The sequence below is a fragment of the Sebastes umbrosus genome, chromosome 12, assembly GCF_015220745.1.
Source record: "Sebastes umbrosus isolate fSebUmb1 chromosome 12, fSebUmb1.pri, whole genome shotgun sequence".
In the NCBI taxonomy this organism is placed as follows: Eukaryota; Metazoa; Chordata; class Actinopteri; order Perciformes; family Sebastidae; genus Sebastes; species Sebastes umbrosus.
The window spans coordinates 31,357,457-31,379,473 of record NC_051280.1 but is presented as its reverse complement, the minus strand read 5'-3'; the positions used below and the strand labels follow the sequence as shown (position 1 = coordinate 31,379,473).

The following is a 22,017-nucleotide window of genomic DNA, read 5'->3' as shown; positions in this document are numbered from 1 at the left end:
ATACAAAGTTAATTGAAATGCTTTATTTCCATGTCTGCTGGTAAATAGATAATAAATAGCAAATAACTTCTTTGAAATTTCTTTATAAAACTCCCTGAATCATGACATTAGCTACCAGGTTACATCTGTGTAGACAATAAGTCACACAATGGTGAGATTTGTGTCTGATCAGAAGTGTCTTCTATTAGTTTTCCACCTCCGATGAAGAGCCGCCTCTCAAGCCTAAGGGCCCTATTTTAACCATTATATGCTATTTTAGCATTTCATTATTAAATAATGTTTATAATAAAATAATTTGTGATACATTTTGAGGTAAATATTGGGGTAATTTGGCAGTAATTCACAAGAAATTTCAAATTGGTTACTTGCTAATTATCACCATGAAATTTGCGGACCTGTAAAATGAAGTGTTAGTCCGTCCGCCAAGCACATTGGTTCCTACTGAAGACATAAACTTAAAAAAAAACAACTTGCAAATATATAGTTTTTTTTTTTTTTTTTATAAAAGTCTCAGTAATTTCCTAAAACAACTGGTGACTTGTAGTTTTTATCAAACAAACAGGAGCAAATAGAGCATTTGTTGGGGGACTATTTCCAGCGGCGGATTAATCCACATTTGGTGCTCTAGTGAGTATTTGTGGCAGCAGGATGTGTATGTGGGATTTAGTCAAAATACACTACAGTGTGTGTGTTCATGGTGATGAAGGAACATGTCATCCAGTGACACAGTGAGGCTCCGTGATGTGTTTTTAATTTTGGACAACAATGGAGCTCAATGACAGAGAGGAAGTAGATGGTTTTTGGTCTTTTAATGGGATTTGTTGACAAAAAGAAAAATATATTTATCCTTTACGGCTTGATCCATGACCTCCTTTAGTGGCGTGAAAACAGGCAAAATGTGGCCCAACTCAGCAGGCTTCGGAAAAAAAAATAAAAATAATGCAAATTTACATTTGTGTTTGTGTACTTATATATATATATATATATATATATACACTGTACAAACACTTCAATCAGTTAGTGAGCTGTAGAGGTGAACAGAATCAGGCTAATTTAGGCTAACCACATCCTCCGTAGCTTCAGAAATCACTAACACACAGACATGAGATTCAACTATTCCTTTTAAAAACACCAACTCCGGGGACGTAACCCGATGTTTTTCATGTAATTAATGTTTTTTCTCTCTCCATCAATCCAAAATGTTTTTTGTTTTTGTTTAAGTATCTGCTACGTTAATGTCCTGATTTCACATTTGTTGGCTCAAACATGATATTTTTGCAAAATTAAGCTGAAAAAAATTGCAGTATTTTGGACATAATTTGTGTTTTTGACAGATTTAAAGACCCAAAATATCCTGAAACTCACTCGACACATAGTTTGAGAAAAAACTAAAATCGGTCATGAAGGTGGTCTGAGCATTTCATCCCCATGTTGTTGATTTTCTCTGAATCCACTGACATTTGTGGACACCATGTCTGGGATTTTACGGCGTCACTAGTTTTTATCCTCCGTTCACCTCCTCTTTGGTACGAAGGAGTAATTTACCTCCATGTGTCGTGCGGTCGTTTCATGTAGTAATGTGGCATCATTTCCAGACTGTGACTACAGACAGAGACTCTGGATCTGTATGAGGTTCTTCAGGCAGATGTAGTTAGAATATTCTCAGTTTACTTTCTTCTTTTCTTTTTTTTAAATCAGTATTGTATTTATTTCAAAAGGACAGTGTTTTTGACCGACTGAAAAGCTACACTGATGAGAGGCAAAATGTAGATTTGTGGACACACTGTTTACAGATGCCTTGGATACTTGACTTCTGTCAATAAAAATGTGAAAAAATAATAAAACAGTATTACAGAAACTGCTGGTTTGTGGGTTTATTTCTGCGTACAAATGTCATATTATAGTATGCCATTAATGGCATTCTTGAATGACATTCTTTATGACATATGTATGAATATTTATACATATGTCATAGGGAATGTCATAAAGTCACAAAAGTCAGTATAGTATCTCATAGAAAATGTCATATCAAAATATAAAAAGACATATGTATAGACGTATAGTATGTCGAAATATTTGATGGAAAAAAAGTCATAGTTGAATGTTGTATGTCAAAAAATGTGATGAAAAAATTTCATAGAATAGTATGTTGAAAAATGTCATGACAAAAAGTCATATAGCATGTCGAAAGATTTGATGAAAAAATTTCATAGTATGTCTCAAAATTTGATTAAAAAAGTCATATTATAGTTTGTCGAACAATTTGATGAAAATATTTCATAGAATAGTATGTTGAAAAATGTCATGAAAAAAAAGATTATTTTTAGACGGTGGTGTTACAACTTTCACTTAAGAAAAAGATCTGCGTACTTCTCACCGGCCTTCCATAGATTTGGGTCTCCGTAGTTCAGGAGAATGTTGATGCCATAAACAAACTAGAATTACCGCCTCGCGGTTGTATGCCTCCACCAACCAGTGAAGATGCAGTTTTACATCCATGTCTGTCCAAAAGGCCATCACTTCATCATTTTCTCCTGTTAAGACATTTCTGTGAAATTGTCGTAATTAGCTCATGAATTCTTGAGTTATGGCCAAAAACAGGTTTTGTGAGGTCATAGTGACCTTTAACCACAAAAATCTAAATCAATTTATCCTCGGGTTCAGGTGGACGTTTGTGCTAAATTTGAAGAAATTTGATCAAGGCGTTCCCGAGATATCATGAGAATGGGACGGACGTGAGGTCACCGTGACCTTGAGACAAACGTTAAACGTTTATGCCAAATTTTGAAGAAATTCCCTTCAGGCGTTCCTGAGATAACACGTTCAAAAGAATGGAAGGACGGACAGACAGACGTACAGACCGACAACCCTGAGGCATAAAGAGAGGAATAAAACATGAAAAACTATACATGATTTCACATTTTAATGTTTCTATTTTACAGACAGGCTTTTCATAAAAACAAAACCACTCGGCTTGCAAGGCATGCATGAAGATATGTACATGTATTTTTCCAACTCATATTGAGCTCCAACTGTATCTAATAGCAGCTTTTTAAGAGCAGTTTACAGTTTCATACAGAGCAGCTCATACCTTTACGTTGATGTGCTGCATACTTATGGCTCATATAGTTTTAAAGTAAAGTAATACTTCACTCGTTTAGAAGCAGACAGTAGTCTTAAAATCTTGACACTGTAATATTGTTCCAATGTTGCGTGCAAGTTGTTTCACTGCTTTTTGAGACCTGGAAGTAGTCAAATACATTTCTGAGTTCTGCAGTAAACTGTAAATATTCCGCCTGGCGTTTGCTACGAACGTGGTCCATAAGCTCAATACTGGCCGAAAACAATCCTTCCTTTCTTTATGCAGAGTCTATGGAGCAAGCTATTTGTCCTTTACAGTGAAACCCAAGCATGTGAAAATGATCATCAACTTAAAAGTAAACATTATGTTTGGAAATATAAGATATTAATGAGAAGAAATAAATAGTTGTATTTTCTTGTCAAACATTTTGAATTATAGTCGGATACTGAAATAGAGCATTTGGGACAAAAAATGTGCAAATTTGTGTATAAATATCCGTTAATATGAATTCTCCTGGAAGCTACATGGTTTATTAAATGTGAGCGGGGAAAACAAATCCTGAAAGTTAATAAGTCGTGATACTGAAATTGCTTTTTAAGCGGCACTTTTGCGTTCCCAGGTGCACATGCAGAAGGCTGATATCAGAAACAGAGGTGCAGAATGCCTCAAATAGCTCTTTGTGTTTTCATACTATGAAAGACTTCTTTGAGGCAAATAAAAACAAAAATGGCAGAAATGTGTAAGGCAGAATTTTCCCTCAGTAGCACAACAGGAGCGAGAGAAAAACGTCACCTTCCGAAGAGGAGATCCTGAGGAGAATAAAAAACGAAGAGAGTCAAAATGAGGTCCATGATTTGGGGGAAAGATACTGATGTCACTACATCCTGTTTACCTGTTAGATCACCTGCTGAATGAGCCCTTTCTCTGGATCGTGTTTATCATCCAGTTCCTCATCAGAGTCTGAACACGAGACAGAAACAAATCAGTGTGAAGATAAAACGGCTAAATTCAACATACAGTTCAACCTGAGAGCTTAAAGCAACAGTTTGGGAATATTTACTGTTTTACAGAGTTAGCTGAGGAGATTCTGCCGGTAATGTTTTGTCCTCTCTCTCTACATGTCTCCCCCTCTATTTACCTCCCTCCCTCCCTTTCAGTTCAACTAATTTAATTTAATTAATTTCAATTAAATTAATTTCAATTAAATTAAATTAAATTAAATTAAATTAAATTAAATTAAATTAAAATAAAATAAATTAAAATAAAATAAAATAAAATAAAAAAAATAAGCTTTAATGGCCACGACATTTAACATGTGTTGCCAAAGCACGATTACGATTATGAAAGAAAATTTATGAAATTAACACAAAAACTAAAAAAAGTATCAATATTAGACTAAAATTATAGTAATACAATTTGTTTTTATAGTATGCCGTAAAATTTCATAGTTTTTTTTTCATATTATAGTATGCCATCAAAAATTCATAATTAATAAATTAATAATTTAACTGTTTTTAACATTGTTCTGTGGTTATCTGGCTGATCGCTTCTTGTAATTCGTTAATTATGTTCTGTGTATATTTATTTAGTTTTATTGTCCTCTCGGCATGTCCTCAATAATCCTCGAGATTTAAATAAAGGTTGAATGACTGAAAATTTCACAACACATGTCATAGTTTAGTATGCTAAATTTGCCATAAAAATGTCATAGTAACAAATGTTATACAAAATGTCACAGTATAGTAATACAAGAAGGATCTGAAATTAACTTTTCTCACTTCCTGCCACTGTGACAGGCAAGTATTTGTTTTTGTCTGCCACTTTTGAAATCTCTGCGCTAAATGAAGGAATACCATCTTAGATCTGATGTAATTCAATGTTCGCTATATTTTATTTTATATGGATGGTAAATTCCAGTGTTTGAATTACATCGTAGCTTCCGGTATCGCCCTATTTTTCGGAGGTAGGAGGGTACTGTACTTTGTTATTGTCACCTATAGTGGTTATTTGCATTGAAACACACAATTCAAATGATTGGGAATTAAATTATTGTACTTTTATTTGCTTTACTTTCATTAAAAAATAATCTTGGCATTAGTAGTTTTAATAATGTTTAATAAGATGCTTAGAGCTAATGTTAGGAAGTTAAACACGTCATAATTCCCTCTCTATTATCTATTTTATATTGCTGTAAAAACATCTCCTTCAAACAACTGGATTTATTCAACTCTCAGACACATATCTGAAAACCTGGACAAATAAAATCCAAACTATCTGCATGACTTCATCATAGAGGTAACAGAGTGGATTTAGAGGAGTCAATCCTTTAAGGGGTTAAACGATATATAAGTATCAGTGTGTTTTGAACCTGGATCACACTTTCTATCATCGCACTGAGCTTGTGAAGCGATAAGAAAAGGCTGATGTAAGTGTGAGATCTGTTGTGGTTACTGTCAGTGTGAGTAAACAGACCTGCCACAGACTCTGGTGGAGAGTAGAACTGTCCGTCAGATAAAGGACCCTGACACATGAGAGGAGCTCGCTCTGTGGCATCCATGAAGGACTGATATCCTGAAACACAAAGGAGGACACATGAAGAGAGCGGCAACTGTAACAGCTGGACAAAGACTACATACTGGAGTATTAATGGTGGTAGAAGTAGTAGTAGTAATAATATCTGCAGGACTACTAGAAATCACAAAACTAGTCACATAAAGAGCAGTAATAGTAGAAGTATCGGGGCGCCCTGGTGGTCTAGAGGAGGCTGACTGTCATCACAATGTCCCCGGTTTGAGTCCAACCTGGGACCTTTGTTGCATCATGTCATGTCTCCTCTATCCCCTTGTTTTCTTCTAGGGACTTTTACATTAGAAGATATCTACATTAATACAGTAATGAGCTGCCGTCTACAGCGCTATCCTTCAATAGTGGACCAATTTCAGAAATTGTTGTCCGTATAGACACAAAAACACAACAAAATATGTTGAAAAATACCTGTTACCCAATTTTTGAGGTACTACTACTTCACTTTTCTGCTACTTCATACTTCTAATCCACTACATTTTAGAGGGAAATATTTAAGTAGTATTTTGAGTGCAATACTTTTACTCTTTCCTACTTTACTCTTTTGAGTATGTGAGTATTTTTAAATTCATGTATTGGTACTTTTGTTTAAGTAAAGAACTGAATATCAGCAGTAACAGTAGTATTACTGCAGAGGCAGTAACTATAGTGGATTATTATCAGAGAGAAGAACTGTGTGTCTGCGACTCACTGTTTTCGTCTTCGGCCTCCTGAGGCAGGACCTTGAAGTCGAGCAGCCACGTTTCTATCCAGGCCAACACGAAGGAGATGATGGGCAGCAGGTACCCAAAGGCCCCCTGAGACAGCAGCTGCACACACACAAACACACACATATATAATACCTTTAGATTTCAGTACACTCACTGTCGTACCTCATCTAACAAAAAAAAGATTACAACTCTTCATGCCAACAAAAAATAATAATAAAAATATATTTGAAAGAGTTTCTGATGTTATTTTGGATTTTGAGCCTGAATATTTCATTAAAACAGGTTTGAACTCTGCTGCAAAAATAAAAACAAAGCATGTTAAACTGCACTTTCATATTAAAAAATGAGCTAAATAAGCATAAATCATTGTTATTACCCCGAAAAAGGAAATATCTCATAATTTATACGTTGTTTGGGTTACGCACCAACAAATATATATTCCTTCTGTTTACTAGGAAGTCATTCACAGACAAAGAAACTAACTCCATCACAAAACAATTTCCTTATTTAGACTTATTTGTGATTTGGAAGGGGTATTACTGCCAATACCAATCACAGATATCAATTAATAATTCAAATAATAATAAAAATGCAACGCAACACAAAGTGTTATAGTTAATAATAGTGAATAAACAATAAAAACATTTCATATATATGTGATATTTGCAATCAAATAAGGATAATAGAAGTAAAATAAGAACCGGCTGAGGCCCACTAGATGACTTTGCAAATTTTGCAAAGTGTAAAAATTGCAGAGAAGTCATTAATTCCAAATTTACAACAAAATGCACAGCTATTCCTATTCGGGTCGCGCTGTCCTAATAAGTGTAGCATGCTCTATGCTGGATACGCTATTATAGATCCCACGCGACATGAAACTGGTCATGCAGGAGCCACCGGTGGAAAATATCTTTGTCAAAAAAAAAGAAAAGAAAAGTGGACACTGTCAGGTTTTCCAAGAAAATGGACCTGTTCCTATTTCGTCACAGAGGTAAATGGAAAGCTAGTGTGCTTGATGTGTTCACGGCACCTTTCAGTGCTCAAGGAATATAATATACAATCAGACTCGTGGCGTGAAATACAAGAACTTGCCAGGAAAGCTGAGAAGATACAAGGTCAGCGAGACATCTCATCATCTCTTTTATAAATGGATTGTTCATTCATTGTGAACGTTTTCAGAGTGTACTTCTTTTCATTAACTGGAAGGGACAATGTTGTTGTTATTTATAGGTTATTATGCAATGGTTTTACTGGTCCGGCCCACTTGAGATCAAACTGGACTGTACGTGGCCCCTGAACTAAAATGAGTTTGACACCGCTGCTTTAGGCGATGTTATCGAACAATGTTTTACGAGGGAAACAAACATGCAATAATCATAAAATAATAAAAAGTCTCAAGCTGATAAAACAACGTAAAGTATATCTGTTGGTTTTTCTTTTGTTACTGAAGACCGAGAGTCTCCAAACAACCTTAGTGTTATAGTGATATTATTCAATATGGTAGTTCTGATAATGAGCAGCAGGTGGAGTAATGAGCGAGCAGCCTGACGGTGCCGACCTCTTCACCTCCGATGACTGATCACAATAGTGATGTAACGGTTCTAAAAACTAAACAGAAGTGCATCTTTTAAATCATGATTAATCATGTGACTCTTACCTTTGATTCTATGACTTTAACAATCAAGAAAGCGCAGCATACTGCCGTGGTGATCTGTGCAAACCGAGGAAACACTGATTAGAGACACTCAAACAGCAGGGTTGGTATTATTACATGTTTCTATCGTGATCATAATCATTATTAACCTTTGTTTTGTAACACAACACAGAGGAAAATAGTAATTAGGTCAACAAAATGTTTTGTCAGAGTAATCTCCGTTGGCGTTATGTGGTCTAAGATGTGTAAAGTTACCGCAGCGTCCCCGGTCTGAAAACATTTCTCATAAATCAGGACATTATTTCTAATATTTTCACAGAGATTCCACAATCTGCACGTGTTCTGCTTTAAAACCTGCACTGAAAACCATCCAATATGATGAACAAAAATCGAAAATTGAAAATTGTGGTGGACAAAATAACAGAAACATCTTACAACGCCCTGCATTCAGCAGTTAAATGCTGTGACAGAGCACTTTATAGCAGCGTTTACTGTGGCATATGCATTCTCTATCTGTCGGTTTTACTGTTGAATGAATATTCTGGTGCAATGTGTAATATTGATGTGCTATATTCCAGTCTTACTGGTTTTATCGGTTGTAATGATTTGATATTGTTTTTAATCTGGAATGTTTAAATGGATAAAATCTTATAAAAACAATTGAAAAATTGCAATTCTAAAATGTGTTTTTAATTCATTCTTATTTGTTACTGTATTTCTTGGTTTTATGTCTTTGTAAAGCACGTTGTAACTTGTTTTTTAAATAAAATTATTATTATCATTATTATTATTATTATCAGTGACATCTTTTAAATCACTTCTTAAAACTTATCTTTTAAAAAAAGTCTTTTATTAATTTTTTTTTCAACATGTCTTATTTGTGATGAAATGTTTTAATCCTTGTTCAACCATGTAAAGGACTTTTTAACAATTTGTTTTGAAAAGCGCTATATAAATAAAGTTTATTATTATTATTATTATTATCATTATTATTAACATTGGCTTTTAAAAAATGTATTTCAATGTATGATTCCCCATTGGGATTATAAAATATATCTTATCTTAATCTCTGGCAGATCTATATAAAAGCACCAATAAACAGAAATAGGAAACACACTGATCACTCATTTACATCCAGGTAAACAAACAACAACAAAAACAACACTGTTTCATTTAATTTCTTAAAAAATGAAAAGTCAAAAATCAATTCATCAGATAAAAATGACTCATCTCATTTCAAGAGAAGCTCATAGAAAGTCTTTTTACCGGCAGCGCCCTCTACTGACACAAATAAAGAAATACATATCGTCATATTACAGTCTTTAAAAAAAAAGAAGACTCACAGCGATGGCCCACCAGTGACGAAGCTTACAGACGGCGTAGGCCAGGATGAGGGTGGCAAACCTGAAAACAGCCAGGAGCTGAGGGAGGAAGAAGTAAACATTCAGTGATCATGAAGAGAGAAAGATTAAAAAGGAGCAACGAGAGGAGGATAAATAACACCAAAGAAACGGAGGCAGGAAGCGAGGAAACAAAAGTAGGAAAATAAATGAAAATTAAACATCAATAAGATAATATAATAGACACATATTAGATACATACATGTACATTATATACATACAGTATATGCATTTTATTTTGCACCACCTTTTAATTGATGTATATATTTATCAACATTAAAGGTCCCATATTGTAAAAAGTGAGCTTTTCATGTCTTTTATATTATAAAGCAGGTTTAAGTGATATATAAATACTGTGAAAGTATCAAAACACTCAATCCACGGAGAAATACGCACAGCCAGTATTCAGAAACTGTGCGTTTGAAACAAGCCGTTAGGATTTCTGTCCATTTGTGATGTCACAAATATACAATATTTAGACCATTTCACAGTTTTAAACGTAAACATACTAAATGTGTCCCCAGTTTATTTCCTGTTGAAGTGGATGTGAATGACATCAGCTGACAGGAAGTAAACATGGACCCAAGCTGTTTCCTAGAAATGCAATCCCGCTGCCACTCCGTTGAAATGCACTAAAACGGAGCGTTTCAGACAGAGGGTAAATACAGGTATATTCGGGCAGACAGTATGAGAGAAAAAAATTTGTTTTTTGAACATTACAGCATGTAAACATGTTCTAGTAGAAACCCAAAATACAAGTATGAACCTGAAAATGAGCATAATATGGGACCTTTAATATTATTTATTTATTGACTTATTTATTTATTCCTCTCTCTTCCTCCTCACACAATCCTCTGCTCACAGTTCGGCATTTTTTAAATACACCTTCACACACCAGATATCACACCAAATATTCCCACCAACAAAATCAAAATCATAACCTCTTGTCTTGTGTTAATGTCTGCATATTTTGTATGTCGAAATGTGTCCTGTCTTTGAACTATGTCACATTCATAAAAAAAAAAATAAAAAAAAAATAAAAATGTAAGAACTTACAAAAATATCGAAGAAGGAGGCGTGGTAGTCGTAGTGCAGGACTTCTATCTCCAGCTGCTTCTGAATGCCACCGTTCACCTGTCAAACACAAACCAGTGATGAGAACACTCACTTTTACACTTGAAACTTTTACACTGGTTATTACTAAGTCTGCAAGTCTTTTATATACATATATTTATACTTTTCGCTGCAGTGGATTTGTGTAAACTAAAGGGAAGACTTCAGCTTTCGTCAAAGAGACAAATATTTTTGTTCGAGGTCCGGATATGGCCTACGGGTCACTATTTACCTACCACTAATAACTGATAAGAATAATGCTATTATCATGATCGTTTAAAACGAACACAGGAGATACTATTTGTTACACTGCTAAATTTGACATTTTTTTACCACTTGAGAATTGATAAAAATGATCAATAATCCCTCCAAAGTACCACATTAAGACAGCAAGACCTTGAGGAACACCATAGACAAAGTAATGCTGTGATTTGGTTTCAAAAACCTTTGACATTTTGAGATTTCTGCAAGAATTGCATTTTTTTGGCGACCGGATGGGGAGCACTTCTGTTTTGGAAACTTCTAAAAAAAAAAACGTATTGTCAATCTAGCTAGGAAAGCCATCCATCCTCTGAATGCTCTAGGTCTCTAGTTTGTGGCTGTAAAGTTTCATGAGGCTGTGATTATCCTAGAGGTCACCACAGGTCATTTTATACAGTGACGTCAAGTTTAAAAAAACACTCACACTCATTACAATGAAATGTCTCCTACGGGGACTAACATCATCACACATGAATACAGTTGGACTCATTGAATCCACAAGAGTCTCAGCTTTACAGTTATATATAATTTATGTAATTCCAAGATTGTTTAGGGACCCCAGTATGCAGAAATATTAAAATACCCCATTTTTAAAATAGGCGAAAATAACACATTTATACTGCATACAAAAAACTGAATGTTTACTGCCCCAAACTGCATGTGATTATCATAAAGTGGGCATGTCTGTAAAGGAGAGACTTATGGGTACCCAGAGAACCCATTTTCATTCAGATATCTTGAGGTCAGAGGTCAAGACGCCTTTGAAAATGGCCATGCCAGTTTTTCCTCGCCCAAATTTAGCCTAACTTTGGAGTGTTATTTAGTAGCTTCACTACAAGTGTTAAACTGAACCTGCTACAGCCTCGGAAAGACAGCAGAGTCTGCAGGTCTCAGGGGGTTAATTGTGTGGTTTTTACTTCAGGAGAGGAGGCCTCTACCTCTGCTATAAAAACACTGCAGCAAAATGCAAACTACAGGCCTTATTTGACTGGATCTAGTTGATTCAGCTGCCTCCTCAGCTCCAGCGGTATCATCAGTATGAGTGGAATGAAGTGTTTGGCAGGAAGGGTCACTTGTTGTTGTTGAAACTGTTTCGGTGACTAAACTTTGCTCTGGAATTTACATGCCCAGCAAAGACCTGTTGTTTGTCTATCTTTGTCTTTAGTTTGATTGTTATCCAGGGATTATTTTTTATTCTCAGGCAACTGACACAGCGAGGAGGCAGCTCTCACTAAAACCCAGCGCTGTTGGTGTGTCAACAAACAGAGAAGTATAACTAGTAGGTTGGTCGGTAACCAACTTTGGGTCCGGACTGAAATATCCAATATACTATTTAAAGGATTGCTACGAATTTTTGTAGGACTGCATCTAATGATTCATCATTGATTAATCTATTAGTTTTTAGATTATTCGCTTTATTGAAGTGTCAAACATTTATGAGAAAATGGCCATCACAATTTCTAAGATCCCAACGTGAAGCCTTCAAATTGCAAATTCCAAAACCCCAATATATTAAATTTACAATGATATAAGATAAAGAAAAGCAGTGAATCCTCACATTGGAGAAGAAAGAACTAGCAGATGCTTGGCACTGAAATCGATTAATCATCTGCCACCAGCAGGTTGACATGTTTGGTTCAGAGTGAAACATCTCAACAACTGTTTGATAGACTGCTATGAAGTTTACTACAAACATTCAATGTCTCCCTCAGGATGTAATTCATCTTTGGTCTCAGGTTCCTTCAACAATGCTCATAAATATAAGTATATATAAACGGGGAAATCCTCCCACAAGTAAACGTAAAAACAAAATGATATTATAAGGTTTAAAATAGTGCAGTTAAAATAAATATAAACATAAGTAAATATAAAATAGTAATGTAAATGTAACATGTATTTGGACGTTTCATCGAGCACTAATTCATGGTCATTCCGTGATGAACTTGATTACAGGCCAAACAAATTGGGTGGTGAAGCAGCCGACTTCACCACCCAATCAGCTTGGGAAAAGGAATGGGAGCCCAAGGATGTCCCAAACAAACATCTGGTGTCAGACCCCACCCAACAGGTCCCTGGCACCAACCTGCCAAGGATACAGTGGTCAACCCTTAATAGATTCAGGTCCGGACATGGCCCGTGCTTGGCCAGCCTTCACAAATGGGGCAGCAGCCCAAGCCCATTGTGTGCTTGTGGAGAGGTGCAAACAATGGAACACATCATCGAAGCTTGCCCGCTCCACAGTCTAAAAGGAGGGTTAGTCACCCTCCATACAGCAGACCAGGAGGCAACTGCCTGGCTCGAGGACTTTGCATTCGCTAAATAAATAAATAAATAAATAAACAGGCCAAACTTGTCTTATATCTGGTTAAAGTGCTCTCTGCAGCCGGCGTCTGTACTCTGCAAAAGACCTTATCCTCCCCTCTGCAACGCCGCTGTGCAACCGTAGGTGAACTGAGTGTTAACTACAACATCGGCTGAGGTCAAAAAGTCAACAAAACAAATCCTACTGTCTTTTCCTTGACCTCGATGGAAAACGTCATGAGGTCAAGGAAAGACGTGAAGGAAGAGACAACCGCGGTGCTCAGAGAATCCGACTGCACTTACATCGTTGCATCATTATGATGATGCAACGGCGGTTGTTATTGACGCAAGTCTGCCTTGATGAAACTACGATGATCGAAGATGGACGACAAAAAGCGCATCTCACACTTCGCCCCATGTTTGTTTAAAGCAGGCTCTATAAACAGCTCCTTCATTGACAGGCTGCTTCAGCTGTGGTGCGTGAAGGAGAGATACCGCAGGTCCTTCCTTCCTTCCTGCTGATGTCACACTTAACAATTAACACAGTTCCAGTAGACCGCACATACCAGAACATGGGCAATATCAATTTAACTGTTCAATATCAATATTTCCTATGTGTAATAATGTGAATTCAACCATTATATTTGGCTTTTTTTTACTGTTAAATTATGTATTGTAGGCCTATCTACTGTTTCTTGTTATTGCACTATACCCTTTGCTGCTGTGACACTGCAAATGTCCCCGCCGTGAGACTAATAAAGGATTATATAATCTTAAAAGTGGACAAACCGGTGATAAATATGACTTAATCATTACCAAGATTGGAATAGAAATAAAAAAAAAAGGAATAAGGCTACCAGTCACAAACGTTTATATGCTAAATATTGAGTTAAGCTACCCCTTACTGTTTATTATATGTATTCTATGTATTAATGTTTGTTCTGCATATTATTCTGTACATTACTCTGCACTTTACTGCTTCTGGTTGGATGCTAAACTGCATTTCGTTGTCTCAGTACCTGAACTCTGTGCAATAAAGTTGAACCTAATCTAATCTAATAACTCGAGTACTTGTAGTCTCATGCTGGATTCAAATTTGTTGCATTGTTTTCACGGGTTGAGCCTGCTTGACTCAGAACAGAATACCGTAAAAACGAAACTGTTCTATATTTTAGCGTTGCAGTTTAGAGAAGAAGCAGGGCAAATTTCCAAAAGTGCAGGAAAACCCTTGAGCACATATCTGAATTTCTGTCCAACAGGTTTACGTTAACAGAGATGAATGTGAGCAGAGTTACTGTTCAAAGTTCTTCCAAATACAGTTATGCAAAAAGTGTGAGCGTGTGTCAGCATACACACACACACACACACACACACACACACATCTATTTCTCTGCTCAAGGTTCACTTTGTTGAAACTGGAGCATTCTGGGAATGTGTGCCGCGGTGAAATCACTTCCTCCTTCTGGGGCACAAAGTTTTATAACCTCAATTAACTTCTCCAGCAGCACCTGATCCGTATCTGTTCGGCCTCGACACAGTTCAAACAAAACATTTGACGGTAAAGCCATTACCGTGTGTACAGTCGTAGCTATATATTTGAGGGAAGTATCTGATAAAGTGTTACATAAAATACAAGAACTCATCATGAACAAGGTCAGGTGAATTCTTTTAATAGGAAGTGGAAATGTTAGTCAATGTTTGGTTAATGTCTTTGCCGACTCTGTTGTTACACAAGTCAAATAAAATCTTTACAGTTCTCCCTTGATACGAGTCTCCCTGCGGCCGAATAAGAAACAAAACTGATATAAAAACTTGTGCCAAAAGACTGAGACTGAAGTGTTGGGCTTTTTTACTTTAAGGGTTACTATGTTTAGAGCCCAAAAGCTTTTATATTGTACACAAAAAAACATCAATCATGAATCAAATTTGTCTCCCTTAGGGCTGTCAAAGTTAATGCGATAATAACACGCCACTAATTTCTTTAACGCAACTTGCAATTTTTAGGTTGTAGCGGGCTCAGTTTTAAAGCTAGATACTGCTAAGATAGATAAGCTAAGATACTGGTATCATATGAAACTAGAAAAACCTAATGAATCCATCGGTACCAACCATGTCATACTAGCTTGTCGGGAAGGAGGTTAAATAACGCTCCAAACTTGCGCTAAATTTTGGCGAGGAAAAACTGTCATGGCAATTTTTAAAGGGGTCCCTTGACCTCTGACCTCCAGATATGTGAATGTAAATGGGTTCTATGGGTACCCACGAGTCTCCCCTTTACAGACATGCCCACTTTATGATAATCACATGCAGTTTGAGGGCAAGTCATAGTCAAAGTCAGCACTCTGACACACTGACAGCTGTTGTTGTCTGTTGGGCTGCAGTTTGACATGTTATGATGGAGCATATTGTTTTATGCTAAATTCAGTACCTGTGAGGGTTTAGACAATATCTGTCATTGTTTTGTGTTGATAATTGATTTCCAATGGTAAATATAAACATACGTTTGCATAAAGCAGCATATTTGCCCACTCCCATGTTGATAATGAGTATTAGATACTTGAAAATTCTCCCTTTAAGGTTCATTTTGAACAGATAAAAAATGTGTGTTTAAATATCTTAATTGATTGACAGCTCTGGTCTCCCCTCATTAACCTCGATCCAGGCATTCAGTGTCTGACACGCACTCACAACACAAAACAGATGTCTTACATTGAGCTCTATGATCCAGAGCAAGGTGATGAACAGGAGGTCAAAGGTGACGAAGAGGCAGAAGGTCCTCCTCACGTCCGAGATGCACTTCTTCTCCCCGGTTTCATACGACTCCACCCTCGCGCAGATGGGCGTGGTGTTGACAGACACCACCCCCCTGCCGACGGTCAGCCGTGAATCGGCGCTGCTGCTGCATCGGCTGTCCATCCCCGGTCACGCACACCCCCCGCCCTGAGCAGGGCCAGCCCCGCCCGCTGGTCAACAGAAGGTGGACTCAGGTGGAGTCAGAGGAGGTGGGTCATTGGAGCAGGTCGGTTTAGAGGATGTGAACTCAGTCTGTGAAGGTGAACTTCATCACTGCATCTGCAGGGAGGATGAAGCAAAAGGTCAAAAAAGATGATTTTAGAACGAGAGATTTATCCACTTTAAAGCTGCACTAATCATTAAGTTTATATTATCAATTAATCAAACGTCTGATAAACCCACTATACGTTACCTACCTACCACTCATCAATCTGCAGATTAGACAAAGTTAGTGACAAGCTGGTGAAGAAAGTGAACATTTAGAGCCACATGTGTCCCTCAGATGTGTCCCTCCTCTGGCCCAAGAGCTACAAGGAGAGGGAATATTGGACTTACATTCACCAAGAGGACAAAAACACTTCCCAGAATGAAGGATCATTTTGCTATATGTCTGTTGAGTTGCAAATATGAAACTGTTTGCCAACACATTTGTCAAAACAACTGACAAATATGTATATATTGTTATAATAATATATGTAGCAACAAGAGGTTGGTGTCTAACTTCAAAACACTGCTTTATTGAAAAAAAGAAGAAGCTTGATTGCTTCACTTCTTCTTCCTGACAAGAATATTGTAAAACAGATTTGTTACATGACTCAGATAATAGTGTTGTTATTGTCCGAGTGCTGTGACCTTTGACTGTAACACTTGTTTAAAATGTCTGTGTTTCAGGAAGTGAAACTATTTGCTCTTTTGCACTTACTGTAAAATCACTCTGATACAGAGCGACGATAAAGACAGTGGACGTGCTCTCCTCGTTATAACCTGGTTGCACGTGATCTCATGATTTTCATATCATATACTTAAGTTTGAAATCAGCTTCATCTCAAAATGCATTTTTTTAAGCATTACATTTCCAGATTGAGTAACACACAGGGTATTACAACACCTGAGCTTAGAGCGGCATTTTGTAAATGATTTATTAATGATCCCGAGGTTTATTGGACGGCATCATTGTGATCTACTGGAAAAGAGTGAGTCAAAAAACGAAGGCAACTCCCACAAGTTCAAATCATAAGCTGTAATTCCCCTGAAAGTACAACCCTCCACCAGCTTCCTCTCTCATTCTAGAGAGCTTTTATAGCTACACTAAACGTTTTACGCTTTAACCTGATTTGACCCTCGGCTTTTTTAGGCAAACAGGGTATGAAATGAACTTTTCTCACTACCTGCTTCTATGGGTTGGTGCCTGATTTTAGCTCATTTTCCAACACGACTGATGGATAGCTGACTTCAATAACTTCTTTCTAGTGTCCCCTGGTAACAGTTTTCATTGTGTTGTGGCGCTACTGCAGCGTGTTTCTGTATCTGGTTGTGTTTCTCCATTTGAAGTGTTTTATTTTTTGAAATGCTGCTCTTGTTTTGACATATTATGTTTCTTTTGGCCGTCAGTGAGATGAAATTTCATCAGACTGAGATAAAGGTCAGTGGGTCAGTAGGTGTCCTGTAGCTAATGGGTGGGGCTCTACTTGCTCCGTCTCATTGTTGTTAAAAAAAAATAACTGCAGCAAGCTAACTCAATCATAATGATCTGCACTTTCAGATCTGACTGCTTAGATTCCTTTTCAGGACTGTTCTTAGATCTCAGTTGACTACCGGTCACAGGATTTCTACGGATTAGTGGATTTCACAGAAACACGTGTGAAACGGTTTCTCCAGTGTAATCGTTCCATCTGCAGATGAAGAGCGCAGTCATGCAGAAGAAGCTCTTTAAATCTTGTGCTTATTTAAGACCAAAGCATATTTGTGCACCGTGACAGCATGACTAATGACTACCAGCTCATTAAAGACATCAAAATAACATCCAATTAATCTGATTTCTTCTGGTTACTTAAAAGGAAGCTGATAAGACAAACAACTCGCACACAGAGCAGCGTAATCATTCAACTGGAGCGGTGTTTTGTGTCCACATGATGAGCATAAATCTGGCATTCACTCTCTCTTAGCTCTCGTTGGTCTCCACCAACACCTGAGAAAAATGCTTGTGTCTGTTTGGTGCTGAGCAGGTAGTGTCACGGGTTCACGGGATGAAAGCAGAGCCATATCTTTTGTTTTAAAATCACCGCGACCACCCATTTAATACTACATAACATCATTTGATTTAAAAAAACGTTGGTTAATGGGTGAGCAAGACACAAATAACCAGTGTGGTCGATTCTTCTACGTATGAATACAGCCACAAAAACAGCTTTTCTTCCCATTTATGTGTCCATAATAGAGAAAGGTAAGTCAGAATTAGGTCACTTTTGTCCTATGATACCCTAGATTGTTTCAGAGACAGAAAAAAGGTCTATTCTGGTTATGATTGAATTTTCTGAGACTACCGACTATGTGCTTGCACATTTGAGAAAACTGTAAAGGCCTTTCCAGCATTCACACCAACAACACCAACAACAACACCACCAACAAAAAATCCAACACCAACACCAAAAACAACAACACTGACACCAACCCCACCAACAACACCAACACCACCAACGACACCAAAAACACCACCAATACCAACACAACCACCAAAAACAACAACAACAACACCGACAACACCAACAACCCATAAAAACCAACACCAACACCAAAAACACCACCAACAACACCAACACCAACAACAACACCAACAACCCCACCAACACCACCAACAACAACCCCACCAACACCACCAACAACAACCCCACCAACACCACCACCAACAACCCCACCAACACCAACACCAACAACACCACCAACACCAACAACACCAACACCACCACCAACAACCCCACCAACACCACCAACAACAACCCCACCAACACCACCAACAACAACCCCACCAACACCAACAACACCAACACCACCACCAACAACCCCACCAACACCACCAACACCAACACCACCAACACCAACAACAACACCAACAACACCAACAACAACACCAACAACAACCCCACCAACACCACCCAACAACAACCCCACCAACACCACCAACAACAACCCCACCAACACCACCAACAACAACCACACCAACACCAAAAACAACAACACCAACACCACCAACACCACCAACACCACCAACACCAACACCACCACCAACAACCCCACCAACACCACCAACACCACCACTGTGCTGTGGATTCTTCAGCATATTATCTGAGCCTGTTAGATACAAGCAACCATAAGCACCAGCAGATGGTGAAATGAAGGAAGCTCATCATGCTGCAGCTGTGGAAGGATGCCATCATAATAACACAGAGGTGTTTACCAGCAGTTAGTGGAGCAACTAAACCAGCTAGTTAGCTTGACGTCACGTCTTTAAACCGGTCTATATTAGTAGTTTTATTACCTTTAAAGCTCAGTCTTTCCTTCGGGGGTTAGTTTCATGAATAGGAAGGTTTTCAGTCGGCAGGATTCAACCTCAACGCTGCCGACGAGTCATCTGGTTCCCTTCGTCTGCTCGGACCGGAAGGACGTAACCGGAAGATGACAAAAAAGAAAGAACCTGACGCGAAGGATTCTGGGATATGAAGTCTCTGGACCAAACAGCTTTCAGTTGGACCCAGAGGGCCCCTGGCGGCCATGTTGGAGATCAGCAGCCCTTAACTTTAACCCTAGATCAGGGGTCAGGGACCTTTACTATCTAAAGAGACATTTTAGGCAAAAAAAAAAGGGCCACATTGAGGGAAAAAAAGAATAGTTATAACTTTACCGAAAAAAAAAATTGTAATATTACGAGAATAAAGTCTGTGAAGAACTGAAATATTAAATTTGTCAAGTTAGCATCAATGCAGCCATGCCAACTTCTGGGTAATGTACATTTTCTTAGCACATTACATGATGCAGGGCTTTATATTGTTTTATAACAAAGTATTATGAACATATAAATGTAAAAAGAAAAGAATATAAAATTATATATATATATATACATAAATATATTTATAAATGTGTATATATATAAATATATATATACATATATATAAATGTATATATATATACAATATATACATGTATAAATGTATATATATGTATATATATATTTATAAATATATTTATAAATGTGTATATATACTAAATATACTTATAACTGTGTATATATAATATATTATAATGTGTATATATATATAATATATATATACATATATATAAATGTGTATATATATATACATATATATGCTTATATATATGTATATATATATACATGTATAAATGTATATATATAATTGTATATATATATTTATAAATATATTTATAAATGTGTATCTATATAAATATATATGTATATATATATTTATAAATATATTTATAAATGTGTATATATATAAATATATATATATCATTTTATATTCTTTTCTTTTTGCATTTATATGTTCATAATACTTTGTTTATAAAACAATATAAAGCCCTGCATCATGTATGTGCTAAGAAAATGTACATTTATATATATATATATATAGAATATAATCATAATGATAAACTGTATTATTCCTACTAAAGTCTGCAATGGTGCAAGCTTAATAAATTGCATGATGCAGCGTCCTACCTTTGACCACTGGAGGACATTAAAACTTTAAATACACAGGTGAAGTTATCAACGGCCCATTTTTTTTATTTACCAGTAGTCTTAACCTGAATAATTTATATATTTTTGAATTATTAGTAGTTCCTGAGTCTACCCTCTATGTTGATGCTAGGAGGATGTTGATCTGAGTGTTGCTGCCCTCTAGTGGTGACAGAGAGGAACTGCTAAATTAGTCAAAGAAGCGTTAATGCAGATGTCATAGCACTTCGGAAGATCCTTTCAAAATAAACTTTCAATTTACACAGAGGTGTAGTTACTCGTGGTCACCGCAGAGGGCAGTGTGTAGTAATGGCAATGATTGTCTATAAGCAATAATAACACATGACCAATACATGATATTTAGTGGTAATTATTTAAAGTTATTTGGGATTGTATTTTAGGGATTATTTTGTACAATATCAGTGTTTTTCTTTGTATTTTCCCATATTGCGTTGACAAGAAAAAGCAAGCTGTAAATTTAAGGTAAAAGGCAACAACATGGTCACCGGTTATATAATGCAAAGAGATGACCTGTGTATTTTAAAATTAAATGTTTTTGATTTAGCTGTGGTGTTTCTGGGGGATTATGTCTCAGTTCAACTCTTATATTAGTTTCACATTTTTCTCCATCAGCTTTATTGATACCCCTGGAATGAAGACACGAAGAAACTACTTGTTTGTGTTTGTTTATTCATCATATAAAGCTTCAGTTTGTTCAAACATCACGTCAGTAAAATGGACTCTTTATATCAATAGATAGAACAGATTCATTTTTCATCCACACAATCAGTTTGTTTGACCTAAATCTCAGCGATGTGAACGGAAATAATGAAGGATCTCCTTATTGATTATGAATCAGGATAAACAAATAAATGTCAGAGTAAATGTCGCAACAAGAATCAGCTAAATCAGAATTTAACAATTGTCTTTTTCAAATGACCTCTGTCTATTTCAGTTACAGAACTCAGTCAGAGGTCGGACCAATTATGAAACCCCCAAGCCCAGCATGGAGAGGCTGAGTGAACGTGGTCTGGACCTCTGTGGAGGAGAGTCACGGTTTTGATCGGTGGTGGAGACGTTGTAGAAGGACAGAACACCTGCACTGTGATCCAGGTACACTCCTACTCTAGAGGACCAAACACCTTCGAGAGGTTACTTCAGTGATCTCTCGGTTGTACAAAATACTATATACCCATCGGTGCAACATTGCAACGCCCAAGACTTGTGTTCTGTCCAAATTCAGGTTTCTCCGAACCCTTTCTGCTGATATTCTTGTATCCGGCTGCTATAATAAGTCCTTCACCTTTCCATTTTCACCTCCCAGTAACAACGTCCAGTCAGACCCTCTTTACCCAGGGACCTGAAGGCAGTAG

General features: G+C 36.9%; 1 protein-coding gene across 1 annotated transcript; it reads right to left on the bottom strand.

The window, feature by feature from the left end:
- Nucleotides 1–2,908: 2,908 nt before the first annotated feature.
- On the bottom strand, nt 2,909–19,588 carry stard3nl (STARD3 N-terminal like). Its single transcript, XM_037788266.1, has 9 exons — nt 19,433–19,588; nt 15,814–16,176; nt 10,486–10,563; nt 9,373–9,450; nt 8,033–8,086; nt 6,357–6,474; nt 5,555–5,653; nt 3,975–4,042; nt 2,909–3,891 (listed from the first exon to the last, which is right to left on the bottom strand). Exons 2-8 carry the CDS (start codon nt 16,018–16,020, stop codon nt 3,978–3,980), a joined length of 699 nt encoding a protein of 232 aa, XP_037644194.1. The 5' UTR covers nt 16,021–16,176; nt 19,433–19,588; the 3' UTR covers nt 2,909–3,891; nt 3,975–3,977.
- Between the last annotated feature and the right edge of the window lie 2,429 nt (nt 19,589–22,017).